This window comes from Pristiophorus japonicus, chromosome 8, assembly GCF_044704955.1.
Source record: "Pristiophorus japonicus isolate sPriJap1 chromosome 8, sPriJap1.hap1, whole genome shotgun sequence".
NCBI lineage: Eukaryota > Metazoa > Chordata > Chondrichthyes > Pristiophoridae > Pristiophorus > Pristiophorus japonicus.
The window spans coordinates 107557989-107575793 of NC_091984.1; the positions used below are offsets into that span (position 1 = coordinate 107557989).

The 17805-nt window shown below is 47.3% G+C and overlaps 1 protein-coding gene across 4 annotated transcripts in view; it reads right to left on the bottom strand.

The window, feature by feature from the left end:
- The window catches only part of camsap2a (calmodulin regulated spectrin-associated protein family, member 2a), a 257613-nt gene that overhangs the window by 69351 nt on the left and 170457 nt on the right, over nt 1–17805 (bottom strand). For all 4 annotated transcript variants that reach the window (XM_070887283.1, XM_070887286.1, XM_070887284.1 and 1 more), the window contains 2 exons: nt 3044–3185; nt 1136–1275 (listed from right to left, as the gene is read on the bottom strand). In XM_070887283.1, the coding sequence (XP_070743384.1) occupies nt 1136–1275; nt 3044–3185 (282 nt within the window). The remainder of the gene's footprint in view (nt 1–1135; nt 1276–3043; nt 3186–17805) is intronic.

Genomic DNA, 17805 nt, shown 5'->3' on the forward strand with positions numbered 1-17805 from the left:
CTTGGATGAAGGGACCGAGTGTAACGTAGCCAAGTTTGATGACGACACAAAGATGGGAGGAAAAGCAATGTGTGAGGAGGACACAAAAAACCTGCAAAAGGAAATAGACAGGCTAAGTGAGTGGGCAAAAATTTGGCAGATGGAGTATAATGTTGGAAAGTGTGAGGTTGTGCACTTTGGCAGAAAAAAAATCGAAGAGCAAGTTCTTATTTAAATGGAGAAAAATTGCAAAGTGCTGCAGTACAGCGGGACCTGGGGGTCCTGGTGTATGAAACACAAAAGGTTAGTATGCAGGTACAGCAAGTGATCAGGAAGGCCAATGGAATCTTGGCGTTTATTGCAAAGGGGATGAAGTATAAAAGCAGGGAAGTCTTGCTACAGTTATACAGGGTATTGGTGAGGCCACACCTGGAATACTGCGTGCAGTTTTGGGTTCCATATTTAAGAAAGGATAGACTTGCTTTGGAGGCAGTTCAGAGAAGGTTCACTAGGTTGATTCTGGAGATGAGGGGTTGACTTATGAGGAAAGGTTGAGTAGGTTGGGCCTCTATTCATTGGAATTCAGATGAATGAGAGGTGATCTTATCAAAACGTATAAGATTATGAGGGGGCTTGACAAGGTAGATGGCAGAGAGGATGTTTCCATTGAGGGGGGAGACTAGAACTTGGGGGCATAATCTTAGAATAATGGGCCACCCATTTAAAACTGAGATGAGGAGGAATTTCTTCTCTCAGAGGGTTGTGGAATTTGCTGCCTCAGAGAGTTGTGAAAGCTGGGTCATTGAATAAATTTAAGACCGAAATAGACAGTTTCTTAAATGATAAGGGGATAAGGGGTTATGGGGAGCGGGCAGGGAAATGATCGTATTAAATGGCGGAGCAGGCTTGAAGGGCCGCATGGCCGACTCCTGTTCCTATTTCTGATGTTGTTATTGTCAGCTGGGTTACAAGGGAACTGTTGCCCTAAATTAGGTTTACTCGTGTATTTGGCAGCACTACGTGAACAAGGCTGTATTGAGCAGCATATGCAACTAATTTTTCTTGATCTAAAGCAAACTATTCAATTAATAGTTACAGCAATAGAAAAATGAGAGAGTTCAAGCATGTAGGTGTACCAAGTTCATGTCATTTTTACCTTGATTGAGGAAGAAGCGTAGAGCATATCTTCGAGTACAAAATGGCAGCACTGGTTCAGATATCCTTCACAAAAGTCTTCAATCAACTGCAGATTATATAGGCCATCTGCCAATGACATGGTCTCCTTCAAGCATATATCTGAGGAAACAAACATTTACAATGATTAACCGGAGGTGAGACTTCGCTCTAGCCTTCCTTGGCAATAATGCCTCCAAGGGCAAACTAATAAAGAATGATTCTTAATAGTCTGACTTTGATTTTGTGCAACTCCGTTTGAATTAAAGTGGCTGCAGCACCTCTCAATTCAATGTCCATACTTATTTTGCTCAAGTTATATTTGATGTTACCAGCCTGTTGAATTTTTTTTTTTAAATCAGAGCGTACTCAGCTTCAAAAATAAGAGCTTTGAGATGAAATCTGAGGACTTACAAAGACATTAAGTTAGTATGTTTGCACTTATTTTGTTCACAAATAGATGGATGAGCCAGCAAAAGCTCGTCACTTTTATGCCTATCTGAATACAGAAGGGGGAATGACAATACTGCTGACATTAAATTTGGCTGCATGTTGGCCATTAGCACCAGAGAAATCTATGGGTGGAACTCCAGCACAGAGTGTGGGCACGGATATTCCTGTACAGTCAGTGTCCTAATGCTCCATCAAGGCATCATTTATTGAGGCAATGGCTGCATCGTTTTGGACTAATTGTAGCTTCTTAACATAAGTAATTAATGAGGAAGAGTTCTTATGTGTGTTACATGTAGCAGAATCAGAAGTTTGCTCTTTATAAATAGTTTTTAAATGTTGTTGCATAAAGCGGAAATCTTCCATCGTAGGGCTTTTCAATGTAAGGGATGGTCATGCTGGAGAATAAAACACTGCACCATTTCAGGTGTACAGGAGAAAGGGAGGGAAATTATAAACCTTTTTAAAAAAAAAAAACAGGAGGCCACATTCTCAGAAATTTTGAATGATGAAGCTGGTAGCTTAGAAGTTCTCAAACATACAGGTCCTGAAATTCTTTGGGCTATGATTCTGGCAGTTACAGCAGAACTCCCATGGAATTGCAAGGGCACAAGCTTTGTTCTGCATGAGGAAAACACAAAGGAACCAGAACTATGAACTGGTGCCATGTGCTTTAATCAGCTATCCATGGTTACACTGCAGAAGGAACAGCGATATATTTCCAACTCAGGATGGTGTGCAACTTGGAGGGGAACTTGCAGGTGATGGTGTTCCCATGTGCCTGCTGCCCTTGTCCTTCTAGGTGGTAGAGGTGCAGCCGAAGAAGCCGTGGCTAGTTGCTGCAACGCATCTTGTAAATGCAGTCACAGTACGTCTGTGATGGAAGGAGTGAATGTTGAAGGTGGTAGATGGGGTGCCATCCTGCTCTATCCTGGATGGCGTTGAGCTTCTTTGTTGGAGCTGCAATCATCCAGGCAAGTGGAAAGTATTCCATCACACTCCTGACTTGTACCTTGTAGATGGTGGAAAGGCTTTGGGGAGTCAGGAGGTGAGACACTTGTCGCAGAATACCCAGCCTCTGGCCTGCTCTTGTTGCCACAGTAATTGTGTGGCTGGACCAGTCAAGTTTCTGGTCAAGGGTGACCCCCAGGATGTTGAGGGTGGGGGATTCGGCGATGATGGAATTCAGGTTGGCATTTGGAGTAGAAGCTTAGCTCTTCGTGGAACTGACAAATCAGCAGGTTTTGCCAGTTCATGACTCTTGTGGCCACAACTGCTTTTCTCGATGATACTTAATATCAAGCACCCGAACTGAAATAAGATAGTTGAGATATGTGAAATAGAAGTAAGCTTTCTCCAGGTTGGATCTTTAGTTGCTGCATTACAGGAAAGCAGGATACATTCTTTAACACTGATCCCTTCTGGAAAAACTGAGCCTCACCTTCCATTCGGATAATATCGGGACAGTAAAAATGGATTAATGCAGCTAATGAGCAACCATCTGTGGTGTCCTTCAACAAATTTTCTACTGACGAGATGCAGGGGAGCTGTTTGGGTAGCGTTTGATCTTTCCTGTAGCGGGCCTATCACCAAATAACAGAGGCAGTTAGACAAATAACTGTATTTGTAAAAGGAACAGCAGACCTTTTAAAAAAATATATATATATTATTTTCTCTACAATAACAGAATTTATTAAAAACAGTGCTCACACCACTCACTGTTTTTCCGTGATCTGGGCCCAGGCCAATTTCAATACATTTTCTCCAGCATTTAGTTTTGATTATGGAAACACACACAGCACTAACAAAATACAGGGAATGTTTCCATTCTGCAACAAAGTTTAAACTCTTTTACACAAAAATATGGCACCAAGATTGTTCTGGACATTGAGTAGCAGGTATTAGGAAGTGTTAGTTTTGCACTTAAAAAAAAAAAGTCCCATCATGCATTCCATTGTTCTATCTGCTGGTTGCATCAGCCAGAACATAAAGTTCATTAAAATACCCAAATCAGCACCTCAGGCACCACATGAATACTTATCTATCTCTTCACTGTGGTGCGCTGCTGATTAAATAATATAAGCACTAAAAATGGAGGAAGCAGGACTTAATGGATATCAGCATTACAAAACATGCATCAAACTTAAACATTTTTTTTAAACCAAAATGCTGTATTGAATTTAGCAACCAACATGCAACTTGTAAGCCTGTAACAAAAAGCTATTTCTAGTTAAAAATGCCAGTTTTCTACTGCTAACTTAACAAAGGATCCTATTCGTTAACCTTGCAACATCCCAGTCAGTCATTTCAAACTATAATCAATTGAAGATAGTGGGGTCATGTAGCTCTTTTGCCTTATAGGAGTGACACGAGGCATTCTGAAATAGAAATGGTGCGACCTCCAGAACTCGGGTGGTGTCAATGACTCATTTTTATGTGACTCTGGAGAGCTGCCATCTGATCACTTCTCCCTGGACTGCATTGCTTAATGCAAGGAGCCAACTCTGTGCAGCTGAAAGCTCTGAAAAGACTCGTGCAATTTCCTACATTGGGCTCTAGTGGCTTATGGAGGACAGCTCCAGACAACAAACATAAACTGGGGTGAATGGTTCAGGGAGGTCATTATAATGCCGTTTCCTCAATGGGTCTGAGGTAAAAGTGGTACCAGTCTGCAAACTAATGATGGTTCATGATGCAGGTTGAATGTTGGAATGATTTACAATATTTCTAAACAAGTCTTCCCAACAATATTTCTAAACAAGTCTTCCCAACAATATGATTGGCCAGCAAAGTATCCCACTATATGTAAACACATCCAAAATCACTTAAGTGGTGTTGTGGTTCAGGCAGACCGAAGAGGTGAGCCACCTCTCTCTCCTTCAGGGGTTTTCAGTAGAAGTGGTTTGAGATGAAAGCTATATGTACAAACCCATCCTATATGTTTGAGGCCCATATCGAAAAGCTGAGCAAGAAAGCTTTGATGGAAAAAGCTTCCTGGTAGCAAACATAAGCTGTGACAATCATTGTAACTGAACTCTCGGCGTCAAAAAATAGTAATTACTTTGAGATCAATACAAATTTGATTGACAGATGGCTATTTTCTAAGACTAATTGTGAATATTGTTCAGTATCAAGAACAATAAGTCAAAATGTTCTGAAGATTTAGAATCCTCATGGTCTACATATTACATGAGGTCTCTTGCCTGTCTCAACACCCAGCAAAGGTAGGAAAACAAGCTTGGCTGCCAACGACTGTACTCACCAGACTATGGGCCCAAATTTGGCCAGGAGTTGCTCCGTTTTTTTTCGAGCAACTTGATTTTTCTGGAGCATTTTAAAAATCCCCATTCTGCACATTTAATTTGCGCCAGTGTAAGTGAGTTAGTTAGGATTATTTTTAGTTTAGTTTTTTTTTCCCAAAAGGGGGCGTTACCAGCCACCTACACCTGTTTTGGCCATTTAAGCCAGTTTGGACAGCTAATAGTTGCTCCAAACTAACTTAGGCCAGTGTATGTGATCACTTGTGGCCGCACAGAAAACCCTTGCGGAGAGTTGAGAAATCAGCGCCGGTAAGTACATTCTAAAGCACCAAGCACTAAACAAAGCACAAAAATAAGTATTCAATAACAAATAAAAAATACAAAGAAGCTGAGAGGACGTGCACCTCGCACCAAGACTTACAAAGCACTAAACAAAGCACAAAAAATAATAAGCAATTAATTAACAAATAAAAATAGAAGGAACCCTGCACCTAAAGCACCAAGACCAAAGTAATAAGCAATCAATCAATCAATAACAAATAAAAAAATAGAAGTTCCTACCAAAACACGGCCCAGGGAGGCAGTGGGCTGCCGAAGAGGGAGCCCATTCGGCCAGGGATAGAGGTGGCACGCTTCGGACCCTCCCACACAGCCTGCAGCACACTCTTTCAGATTCTGGGGGCGAGGAGCTACTGCGTATGCGTGCACTCTCTAGTGCGCATGTGCACAGGTCCCGGGCACTGTTTTCAGCACCGGGAACTGGCTCCGCCCCCGAATCCAGTTGCCACGCTACGCCACCAGCGAGGAGAGACCGGGGAGCGGCCAAACTCGGCCCGAAGATTTTTGGCGCCCTTGGAGTTCTACCAAAGCGGGGTGAGTGTGGCAGAAATCTGTACTGCCCAAATTTAGGCCCATAATTTTAACACTTTTGTTCACAAAGTTTCTGTAAGAAATTATTTAGTAACAAGTTATTGCTGCAACTACTAAATACTCAATAAAGTTGGTCATACTATTAGTGAAACAAGCCCACTCATTAATGTCTAAAAGAAATAAAAATACATCACAGAAAGCTGGGAATATAAAGAAAAGTTAAGAGGCTTTAAAAAAAATAAGCTAATACAATAAAATGATCCAAAGGGTGGCAATTTATATGAAGGTATCTAACTCGTCACATTTAATTCTCTACTGATTTAATTCTGAAAGCATTGTTTCTACAGTGGATTGTTGAATTAAGTTGATTAAACTCTTATAAATGAGCCCATCAATAGCTTAATTGATAAATGTACACGTGATGCAAAAGTAACTTATGCAGACATGAAGCATGGAATTTTTTTGTTTCTGCAATCACCAACCCACAATTCTCTGCCCATTGAAGCGAATGAACAGAAAATAGCAGGCTGGCAAGCGCAGAGACAAACATCCCAGCCATAAGGTCTCTGGTTCTGTTTCAGGGTGTTCAAGTCAGACAGGGCTCGACAACTGCCCTAAAGTACTCCAATTCCCAGGGAGGGCTATATAAGCATACACTCTTTTAAAAGTGACATCAAGTGCACACCTGTACCCCGCTAAATTCTGCTGTCAGGAGCAGAACTGAGTTCTGGGGATCTTGCTATCTAAAATATCAACTTGATATATTGAAACAATCTAAACAGTATAAAAACTTTTGTATTACTACATAGAAATTCAAAGAAAAACAAATACGTGGTTATGCCTTTTATTTTTGCAACAAAAAGAACCCAAAAATACAACATACAAACACGAGCATCCAGTATATGCTTGTCTTCACAGACTACGTTCACCTTCTTGCTTTTCTAAATGGTTGAAGATATTTCAAACTCTGATATGCCTTGTGTAGTGGCAAAATGAGTCACAATATACATAAACTAATCTGATTGCCATTGTTTTCTGAGCATCTTTACTTTGGCATTTGCCCTACTTTATTCAGCATGGCACTCAACCCTGTGCGGGCGCAGGTATATCACGAGGGTGCTCTAGGTCAATGATGCAGCCACATGAAGTCGTTCCCAAGATTTCTTTGTCTAAGCCATCAGCTAGAAATCAGCAGAGGAGTAAACCATTGAAACATAGAAACATAGAAAATAGGTGCAGGAGTAGGCCATTTGGCCCTTCGAGCCTGCACCGCCATTCAATAGAGTTCATGGCAGAACATGCAACTTCAGTATCCCATTCCTGCTTTCTCGCCATACCCCTTGATCCCCCTAGTAATAAGGACTACATCTAACTCCTTTTTGAATATATTTAGTGAATTGGCCTCAACAACTTTCTGTGGTAGAGAATTCCACAGGTTCACCACTCTCTGGATGAAGAAGTTTCTCCTCATCTCGGTCCTAAATGGCTTACCCCTTATCCTTAGACTGTGACCCCTGGTTCTGGACTTCCCCAACATTGGGAACATTCTTCCTGCATCTAACCTGTCTTAAACCCGTCAGAATTTTAAACATTTCTATGAGATCCCCTCTCATTCTTTTGAACTCCAGTGAATACAAGCCCAGTTGATCCAGTCTTTCTTGATATGTCAGTCCCGCCATCCCGGGAATCAGTCTGGTGAACCTTCGCTGCACTCCCTCAATAGCAAGAATGTCCTTCCTCAAGTTAGGAGACCAAAACTGTACACAATACTCCAGGTGTGGCCTCACCAAGGCCCTGTACAACTGTAGCAACCCCTCCCTGCCCCTATACGCAAATCCCCTCGCTATGAAGGCCAACATGCCATTTGCTTCCTCAACCGACTGCTGTACCTGCATGCCAACCTTCAATGACTGATGTACCATGACACCCAGGTCTCGTTGCACCTCCCCTTTTCCTAATCTGTCACCATTCAGATAATAGTCTGTCTCTCTGTTTTTACCACCAAAGTGGATAACCTCACATTTACCCACATTATACTTCATCTGCCATGCATTTGCCAATTCACCTAACCTATCCAAGTCGCTCTGCAGCCTCATAGCATCCTCCTCGCAGCTCACACTGCCACCCAACTTAGTGTCATCTGCAAATTTGGAGATACTACATTTAATCCCCTCGTCTAAATCAGTAATGTACAATGTAAACAGCTGGGGCCCCAGCACAGAACCCTGCGGTACCCCACTAGTCACTTCCTGCCATTCCGAAAAGTACTCATTTACTCCTACTCTTTGCTTCCTGTCTGCCAACCAGTTCTCAATCCACGTCAGCACACGACCCCCAATCCCATATGCTTTAACTTTGCACATTAATCTCTTGTGTGGGACCTTGTCGAAAGCCTTCTGAAAGTCCAAATACACCACATCAACTGGTTCTCCCTTGTCCACTCTACTGGAAACATACTCAAAAACTTCCAGAAGATTTGTCAAGCATGATTTCCCTTTCACAAATCCATGCTGACTTGGACCCATCATGTCACCCTTTTCCAAATGCGCTGCTATGACATCCTTCATAATTGATTCCATCATTTTACCCACTACCAATGTGAGGCTGACCGGTCTATAATTCCTTGTTTTCTCTCTCCCTCCTTTTTTAAAAAGTGGGGTTACATTGGCTACCCTCCACTCGATAGGAACTGATCCAGAGTCTATGGAATGTTGGAAAATGACTGTCAATGCATCCGCTATTTCCAAGGCCACCTCCTTAAGTACTCTGGAATGCAAACCATCAGGCCCTGGGGATTTATCGGTCTTCAATCCCATCAATTTCCCCAACACAATTTCCCGACTAATAAAGATTTCCCTCAGTTCCTCCTTCTTACTAGACCCTCTGACCCCTTTTATATCCGGAAGATTGCTTGTGTCCCCCTTAGTGAATACCGAACCAAAGTACTTGTTCAATTGGTCTGCCATTTCTTTGTTCCCAGTTATGACTTCCCTGATTCCGACTGCAGGTGACCTACGTTTGTCTTTACTAACCTTTTTCTCTTTACATATCTATAGAAGCTTTTGCAGTCCGTTTTAATGTTCCCTGAAAACTTCCTCTCGTACTCTATTTTCCCTGCCCTAATCAAACCCTTTGTCCTCCTCTGCTGAGTTCTAAATTTCTCCCAGTCCCCAGACTCCGTGCATCGGTTCTTGGGCAGAATCTCCACGTACCAACCAACATTTACCCTCAGAATATCAACTAAAATGGTCCATTCCGATAGATTCGGGCTGGCCTACATCCTCATGGGATCAATACCGAGGGAATGGGACAAACTGCCACAGATGATCAGGTTAATTTCTTTGCCGATTTAGAATGCGACGCAGAATCAGGAAAGTCGATCAGCTGGCAAGCTGGACCAGTGCCGAAGGAATCTAATGTCCTCTGGCTACCCTAATCCTTAATGAGCAACAAATGCATTTATGTAATTAATGTCCAAGATTAGACACAAGAGATGCATGATTATTATTCAAGTGAAAAAACTTATTTGTACCTGTGTTAAAGAACCCACACTGCAGTGACAGCAATCAACAAATGACAATGAAACCCATTTCTACAAAATGAGTCAAATCCATTAAGAATTTATTGGGGGGTGGGTACAGGTAACAACATTGGTTCCTAACTCTGATGGCTGTGGGTAAATGGACCACATATTGTGACATTAAGGGATATCCGTTAGGAATGTCCCTGTTTTGAATCCTTTTTCTGTGCTGAGTTATATAGTCTGTGAGATGCTACAATTGGCCTCCATATCCCTGGGCTGTAGAGAAAAACAGAACACAATGGCCAGGGTTTGTATCCTTGGTCATCATTCAGTGAAGTTTGCTACAGGTGCACGATCATGGCCTGTCCAGTTACTGGTAGGTCATTCTGTGCTGAAGTACAAGGAAGTGATTAATGGTGTCCCACAAGAATCTATGCTGGGGCCTCAACTATTCACTATATTAATGACTTAGATAACAAAACAAAGAGCAATATATCCAAGTTTATCTATGACACAAAGATTGGTGGTATAGTAAGTACTGGAGACGGGAGCATAACATTACAAAGAGGCATTGATAGATTAAGTCAGTGGGCAAAAAAGTGGCAGATGGATTTAAATGCAGGTAAGTGTGTGGTCATTTTGGACCAAAAAAGGATAGATCCAAATATTTTTCAAATGGTTAAAAGCCAGGAACAGTGGAGGTCCAAAGAAAGTTAGGGGTCCCTGAATACAGATCACTACAATGTACTTGTCAGGTACAAAAAATAATCAAAAAGGCTAATGGAATGTTAACCTTTATATCTAGTAGGGGAGGAAGTATTGCTACAGCTATACAAAGCCCTGGTTAGACCACATCTGGAGTGGTGTGTACGGTTCTGGGTACTGCAATTTAGAAAGAATATACTAGCCTTGGAAGGAGTGCAGCGCAGATTCAGCAGAATGTTGCCAGAGTTCCAAGGGTTAGATTATGAGGAGAGATTACATAGCCTAGCCTTGTATTCCCTGGAATATAAAAAGGTTAACGGGTGATTTGATTCAGGTTCTTAGGATTTTGAAGGGAATTAATAGGGTACATAAGAGAGAAACTGCTTGAGCTGGTTGGGGATTCAAGAACATAGGGACCTAACCTTAAAATCAAAGCCAGGCCATACAGGAGAGAAGTTAGGAAACAATTCTTCATGCAAAGGGTGGTAGAAGTGTGGAATTCTCTCCCACAAAAAGCAGTAGATGTTAGCTCCATTAATAATTTTAAATCTGAGATGGATAGATTTTTGCTAGCCAATGGTATTGAATGATATGGAGCTTAGGCAGGTAAAGGGAGTAAGGATACAGATCAGCCATGATCTCAGTGAATTGCGAAACAGGCTCGTGGGGCTGAATGGCCTACTCCTGTTCTTATGTTCCTAATATCTCAACATAAGGGAGCCAAGTTTCGGCCTGAGTTGCTCCTGTTTTTTTGGAGCAACTGGTTTCGAATGGAGTATCTTAGAAATTGCAATTCTCGGCATTTAGTTTGCTCCAGTTCTAGTCAGTTAGAACAGTTTCAGTTTGGAATAGATTATTTTTTTCAAAAGGGGGCGTGTCCGGCCACTGCCGCCCGTTTTGAAAGTTTAGGCAGTGAAAACATACTCCAAACTAACTTAGAATGGAGTAAGTGTAGATTTTTGTACGCTCAGAAAAACCTTGTCTACACTTAGAAAATCAGGCATAGGTTACAAATCAGGCGTCGGGAATGGGGGGGGGGGGGGCGGTTTAAAGGGAAGTTTACAAACATTAAACACTTCAGTTTTACAAATAAAGAGCCATCATCAATCAATAAATCAACCAATAAATCAATCAAAAAAAATTAATAACATTTTTTAAAAATTTAAAAATCAATAAATAAAACATTATCTACTTACCGACTGCAGCACCTGGAGTCCTCAAACAGCGTGCTGGGATGGCCCCTCCCTCCCCGCCCCCCCCCAGTGTGTCTCTGTCAGTCTCTCTATCTCTTTGTCTGTCTGTGTGTGTCTCTCACTGTCTGTGTTTCTGACAGCGAGGAGAGGAGGAGGGGGGAGAGGGGGAGAGGTGGAGGAGGGGAGGAAATGAGGGGGGAAGGGGAGGAGGGGAGGAAGTGAGGGGGGTAGGCAGGGAGGAAGGGAGGGGGGCAGGAGGGGAGGAAATGAGGGGGAGGGGTGAGGAAGTGAGGGGGGTAAGCGGGGAGGAAGGGAGGGGGGAGATGGGGGGGAGGGAGGGAGGAAGAAGGAAGAGAAGGGAGGGAGGGAGGAAGAGAAGGGAGGGAGGGAGGAAGAGAAGGGAGGGAGGGAGGAAGAGAACCGAGGGAGGGAGGGGGGAAGAGAAGAGAGGGGGGGGGAAGAAGAGAAGGGAGGGAGGGAGGGAGGGAAGAAGAGAAGGGAGGGAGGAAGGGAAGGGAGAGAAGGGGAGGGGAGAGGAGGGAGGGGAGAGAAGAGAGAAGGGAGGGAGGGAGGGAGGGGAGAGAAGGGAGGGAGGGAGGGAGGGGAGAGAAGGGAGGGAGGGAGGGAGGAAGGGAGGGAGGGAGGGAGGGAGGAAGGGAGGGAGGGAGGAAGGGAGGAAGGAAGGAAAGAAAGAAGGAAAGAAAGAAGGAAAGAAGGAAGGAAGGAAGGAAGGAAGGAAGGAAGGAAGGAAGGAAGGAAGGAAGGAAGGAAGGAAGGAAGGAGAGAAGGGAGGGAAGGGAGGGGGGAGGAGAGGGGATTGTGGGAGGAGCGGATTGGGGGAGGAGGGGGAGAGGAAGGAGGGAGGGAGGGAGAAGGGAGGGAGGGAGGGGAGAGAAGGGAGAGAGAGGAGGGAGGGAGGGAAGGGAGAGAAGGGGAGGGGAGAGAAGGGGAGGGGAGAGAAGGGGAGGGGAGAGAAGGGGAGGGGAGAGGAGGGAGGGGAGAGGAGGGAGGGGAGAGGAGGGAGGGGAGAGGAGGGAGGGGAGAGGAGGGAGGGGAGAGGAGGGAGGGGAGAGGAGGGAGGGAGGGAGGGGAGAGGAGGGAGGGAGAGAAGGGAGGGAGGGAGGGGAGAGGAGGGAGGGGAGAGAAGGAAGGGAGGGAGGGGAGAGGAGGGAGGGAGGGGAGAGGAGGGAGGGAGGGGAGAGAAGGGAGGGAGGGGAGGGAGAGAAGGGAGAGGGAGAGAAGGGAGAGGGAGGGGTGGAGGGAGAGGGAGGGGTGGAGGGAGAGGGAGGGGTGGAGGGAGAGAGGGGGAACAGGGGGCGGGGGACGGAGGAGGGGAGGGGGGAGGAGGGGAGTGGGGGAGGAAGGGAGAGAGAGAAGTGAGGGAGGGGAGGGAGGGAGGGGAGGGAGGGAAGGAAGTGGAGGGAGGGAGAGGAGGGAGGGAGAAAAGGGAGGGAGAGGAGGGAGGGAGAAAAGGGAGGGAGAAAAGGGAGGGAGAAAAGGGAGGAAGGGAGAGAAGGGAAGGAGGGGAGGGAAGGGAAGGAGGGGAGGGAAGGGAGGGAGAGAGGGGAGGGAAGGGAGGGAGAGAGGGGAGGGAAGGGAGGGGGAGTGAAGGGAGGGGGAGGGGAGGGAGAGAAGGGATGGAGGGAGGGCGAGAAGGGAGGGAGTGAAGGGAGGGAGGAAGGGAGAGAAGGGAGGGAGGAAGGGAGAGAAGGGAGGGGGGAAGGAGAGGAGGGAGAGGGAGGGGGAGGGAGACAAGGGAGGGAGAGGGGAGGGAGAGAGGGGAGGGAGAGAAGGGAGGGGGAGGAGGGAGGAAGGGGAGGGGGGAGGGAGAGAAGGGAGGGAGGGAGAGAGAAGTGAGGGATGGAGAGAGAGAAGGGAGGGAGGGATGGAGTGAAGGGAGGGAGAGAGGGAGAGGAGGAAGAGAAGGGAGGGGGAAGGAGAGGAGGGAGGGGGGGAAGGAGAGGAGGGAGGGGGGTGGGGGAGGAAGGGAGGTGGGAGGAAGGGAGGGAGAGAAGGAGAGAAGGAGGGAGGGAGAGAAGGGAGGGAAGGTGATAGGTCCTTACTATACAGTATAAATGCACACGAGGCCCATGCTTGAGAGAAGGTCAGTCTGTGACCTGTCCTTTATTACTTCACTCAAGTGATGAAGATGGGTGGTGCTTCCCCTTTTATACCTGAAGGTCCAGGTTAGGAGTGTCTCCCACCTAGTGGTCATTGTTCTCACAGTGTACAACTTAGGTCAGATTATACATGGGTTACAATGCTGGTTGAATACATGACATCACCTCCCCCCCAAAGTCTTATTGGGATCACAGGTTAAGTCTCTCTGGTGGTTTACGCTCCCCTGTAGAGCGCCTGAGTTGGGGCTCCGGTTGTTGGCCTGAATGTCTGCTGTTTGCGGTGCCTCAGGCCTATCCAGACTGCCCACAGTGATTGGGTTCTCCTCCCTTTGGTTCCGGTGTTCGGTCACCTGTGGTGGAGTGATCTCCACATTGTGTTCTTCCTCTGCTTCTTCTATGGGGTTGCTGAACCCCCTTTTTGTTTGATCCATGTGTTTGCGGCAGATTTGTCCATTGGTAAGTTTAACTACCAGAATCCTATTTCCCTCTTTGGCAATCACAGTGCCTGCGAGCCATTTGGGCCCTGCAGCGTAGTTGAGGATAAAAACAGGATCATTTACATCAATACATCGCGCCCTCGCATTCCTGTCATGGTAGTCACATTGTGGCTGGCGCCTGCTCTCGACAATTTCTTTCATGGTGGGGCGTATAAGGGATAGCTGGGTTTTGAGCGTCCTTTTCATTAGCAGCTCTGTGGGTGGAACCCCTGTGAGCGAGTGTGATCGGGATCTATAGGCCAACAGGAGGCATGATAAGCAGGTTAGGAGGGAACCCCCTTGGATTCTGAGCATCTCCTGTTTGATTATCTGCACTGCTCGTTCTGCCTGGCCATTTGAGGCCGGCTTGAACGGTGCTGTTCTGACATGGTTAATTCCATTGCCTGCCATGAAGTCCTGGAATTCAGTGCTTGTGAAGCACGGGCCATTGTCGCTGACCAAGACGTCCGGTAGACCGTGGGCGGCGAACATTGCCCGTAGACTTTCTACTGTGGCAGAGGATGTGCTTGAATTTAAAATGTCACACTCGATCCATTTGGAGTAGGCGTCTGCTACAACCAAAAACATTTTTCCCATGAAAGGACCTGCGTAGTCCACATGGATGCGTGACCAAGGCTTGGCGGGCCATGGCCAGGGGCTAAAGGGGGCTTCCCTGGGCGCATTGCCCAGCTGGGCACATGTGTTGCACCTGCGAACACAAAGTTCCAGATCTGCGTCTATCCCTGGCCACCAAACGTGTGACCTGGCAATTGCCTTTATCATGACAATGCCCGGGTGCTCATTGTGGAGTTCTCTGATGAACACCTCTCTGCCCATCTGGGGCATGACTACGCGGTTTCCCCACAGTAGGCAATCGGCCTGAATCGAGAGTTCATCCCTGCGCCTGTGAAATGGTTTAAATTCCTCAGGGCATGCCCTGTACATGGTTGCCCAGTCCCCATTCAGGACACATTTCTTGACTAAAGACAGTAGCGGGTCTCTATTTGTCCAGACTTTGATCTGACGGGCTGTCACGGGTGAGCCTTCGCTTCCGAAAGCTTCAACAGCCATGACCATCTCAGCAGCATGCTCGGTAGCTCCTTCAGTGGTGGCTAGTGGGATACTGCTGAGTGCATCGGCGCAGTTTTCGGTGCCCATTTTGTGCCGAATTGTGTCGTCATAGGCGGCTAACGTGAGTGCCCACCTCTGTATGCAGGCCGATGCGTTTGCATTTATGGCCTTGTTGTTGGCCAAAAGGGACGTTAGGGGTTTGTGATCTGTCTCCAGCTCAAATTTCCTGCCAAAAAGGTACTGGTGCATTTTCTTTACCGCATATACACATGCGAGCGCCTCCTTTTCTACCATCCCATAGCCCCTTTTTGCCTGGGACAGACTTCTGGAGGCATAAGCTACCGGCTGTAACTGACCCTTGACATTGACATGCTGCAACACACACCCGACACCATAGGACGACGCATCGCACGTTAACACAAGTTTCTTACATGGGTCATATAATGTTAACAGAGTGTTGGAACATAACAAATTATGTATTCTATTAAAAGCCTTTTCTTGGCTGTCCCCCCAGACCCATTCGCGACCTTTGCGTAGGAGCACGTGTAGCGGCTCTAGCAGCGTGCTCAATTTGGGAAGAAAGTTACCAAAATAGTTCAGGAGCCCCAGGAACGAACGCAGCTCCATCGTGTTACGGGGTCTGGGTGCTCTCTGGATCGCTACCGTCTTGGACGCAGTAGGGCTGAATCCGTCTGCTGCGACTCTCATCCCCAGGAATTCTACCTCTGGAGCTAGAAAGACGCACTTCGCCTTTTTCAGTCGCAGCCCGACCCGGTCCAGTCTGCTTAGCACCTCCTCCAGGTTGTGGAGGTGTTCTTCAGTATCGTAACCCGTAATGAGGATGTCGTCCTGAAAAACCACCGTCCCTGGAATCAATTTGAGGAGGCTTTCCATATTTCGTTGGAAGATCGCGGCGGCCGAGCGAATCTCGAACGGACATCTGTTGTACTCAAACAACTCCTTGTGTGTCGTGATGGTGGTCAGCTTCTTCGACTCACTCGCCAGCTCCTGGGTCATGTAAGCTGAGGTCAGGTCCAATTTTGAAAAAAGTTTGCCACCGGATAGCGTCACAAAGAGGTCCTCCGCTCTTGGGAGCGGGTACTGGTCTTGGAGTGACACCCGATGGATGGTGGCCTTGTAATCACCACATATCCTGACCGACCCATCCGCCTTGAGCACCGGCACAATCGGGCTCGCCCAGTCACTGAATTCGACTGGCGAGATGATGCCTTCCCTCAGCAGGTGGTCCAATTCGCCTTCTATCTTTTCCCGCATCACGTACGGCACCGCTCTGGCCTTGTGGTGTACTGGCCTGGCGTCCGGGTTTATGTGAATCACTACCTTGGCTCCCATGAAAGTGCCGATGCCAGGTTGAAATAATGAGTCAAATTTGTCCAGGATCTGTGAGCATGATACTCGCTCCACAGAGGAAATTGCATTGACATCGCCCCATTTCCAGTTCATGACAGCAAGCCAGCCAACTCCTCCCCAGTAGTGCGGGACTGTCCCCGAGACAATCCAGAGTAGCAACCTGTTCTCCGAATCTTTGTGGGTCACGACTACAGTGGCGCTGCCTAGCACCGGAATGATCTGCTTTGTGTAAATCCGTAGCTGTGCGTCAATCGGCGATAATTTTGGCCTCCTGGCCTTGGACGGCCACAACTTTTCGAACTGTTTGATACCCATCAGGGACTGGCTGGCCCCAGTGTCTAGCTCCATTGATACTGGGATGTTATTGAGAAGCACTTTCATCATTATCGGTGGCATCCTGGTGTATGAACTGTATACGTGCTCCACATGAACTCGCTGAACTTCAGCTTCCAGCGATTTCCCCCAGCGTTCATTTCTGCAGGTATTTTGCTCATCTCTGCAAATTCCGGCTGTGTGTGTGCCTCCATGCCTCCAACATGAGCTGTTGTTGGAAACAAAAGGTCCCTTGTCAGTCGATCGTTCCTGACTGCTCCTGTGACTGTCCTTGAATGCGCCATTAACAGGTGTTGATAGCCCCAGTACTGGCCGCATTGTCCCTTGCAATGGCGTGAGTCGCCGTTCAGCTTGCCATTGTCTCTGTCGAACTCCCCCTCTGGATTCGACTACATGTTGGGGCATGCCCGATTGCCCTTGTCTGCCTGGAGAACTGTGTGCTGCTTTAACAATGTTGAATCTCTGTCCCAACCATTCCTTAACACAGTACCTCTCGTCTGTTCTGCTAGTGGCCATGCTCGCATGGTTTAAATCCCAGTTTCTCGTCGCCATTGATAGATCCTTACTATACAGTATAAATGCACACGAGGCCCATGCTTGAGAGAAGGTCAGTCTGTGACCTGTCCTTTATTCCTTCACTCAAGTGATGAAGGTGGGTGGAGCTTTCCGTTTTGTACCTGAAGGTCCAGGTTAGGAGTGCCTCCCACCTCGTGGTCATTGTTCTCACAGTGTACAACTTAGGTGAGATTATACATGGGTTACAATGCTGGTTGAATACATGACAGAGGGGAAGGGGAAGGAGAGAAGGGAGGGAGAGGGAGGAGGGAGAAAAGGGAGGGAGGGAGGGGGAGAAGGGAGGGAGGGAGGGGGAGAAGGGAGGGAGGGAGGGGGAGAAGGGAGGGAGGGAGGGGGAGAAGGGAGGGAGGGAGGGGGAGAAGGGAGGGAGGGAGGGGGAGAAGGGAGGGAGGGGGAGAAGGGAGGGAGGGAGGGGGAGAAGGGAGGGAGGGAGGGGGAGAAGGGAGGGAGAGGGGGGAGAAGGGAGGGAGAGGGGGGAGAAGGGAGGGAGAGGGGGGAGAAGGGAGGGAGAGGGGGGAGAAGGGAGGGAGAGGGGGGAGAAGGGAGGGAGAGGGGGGAGAAGGGAGGGAGAGGGGGGAGAAGGGAGGGAGAGGGGGGAGAAGGGAGGGAGAGGGGGGAGAAGGGAGGGAGAGGGGGGAGAAGGGAGGGAGAGGGGGGAGAAGGGAGGGAGAGGGGGGAGAAGGGAGGGAGAGGGGGGAGAAGGGA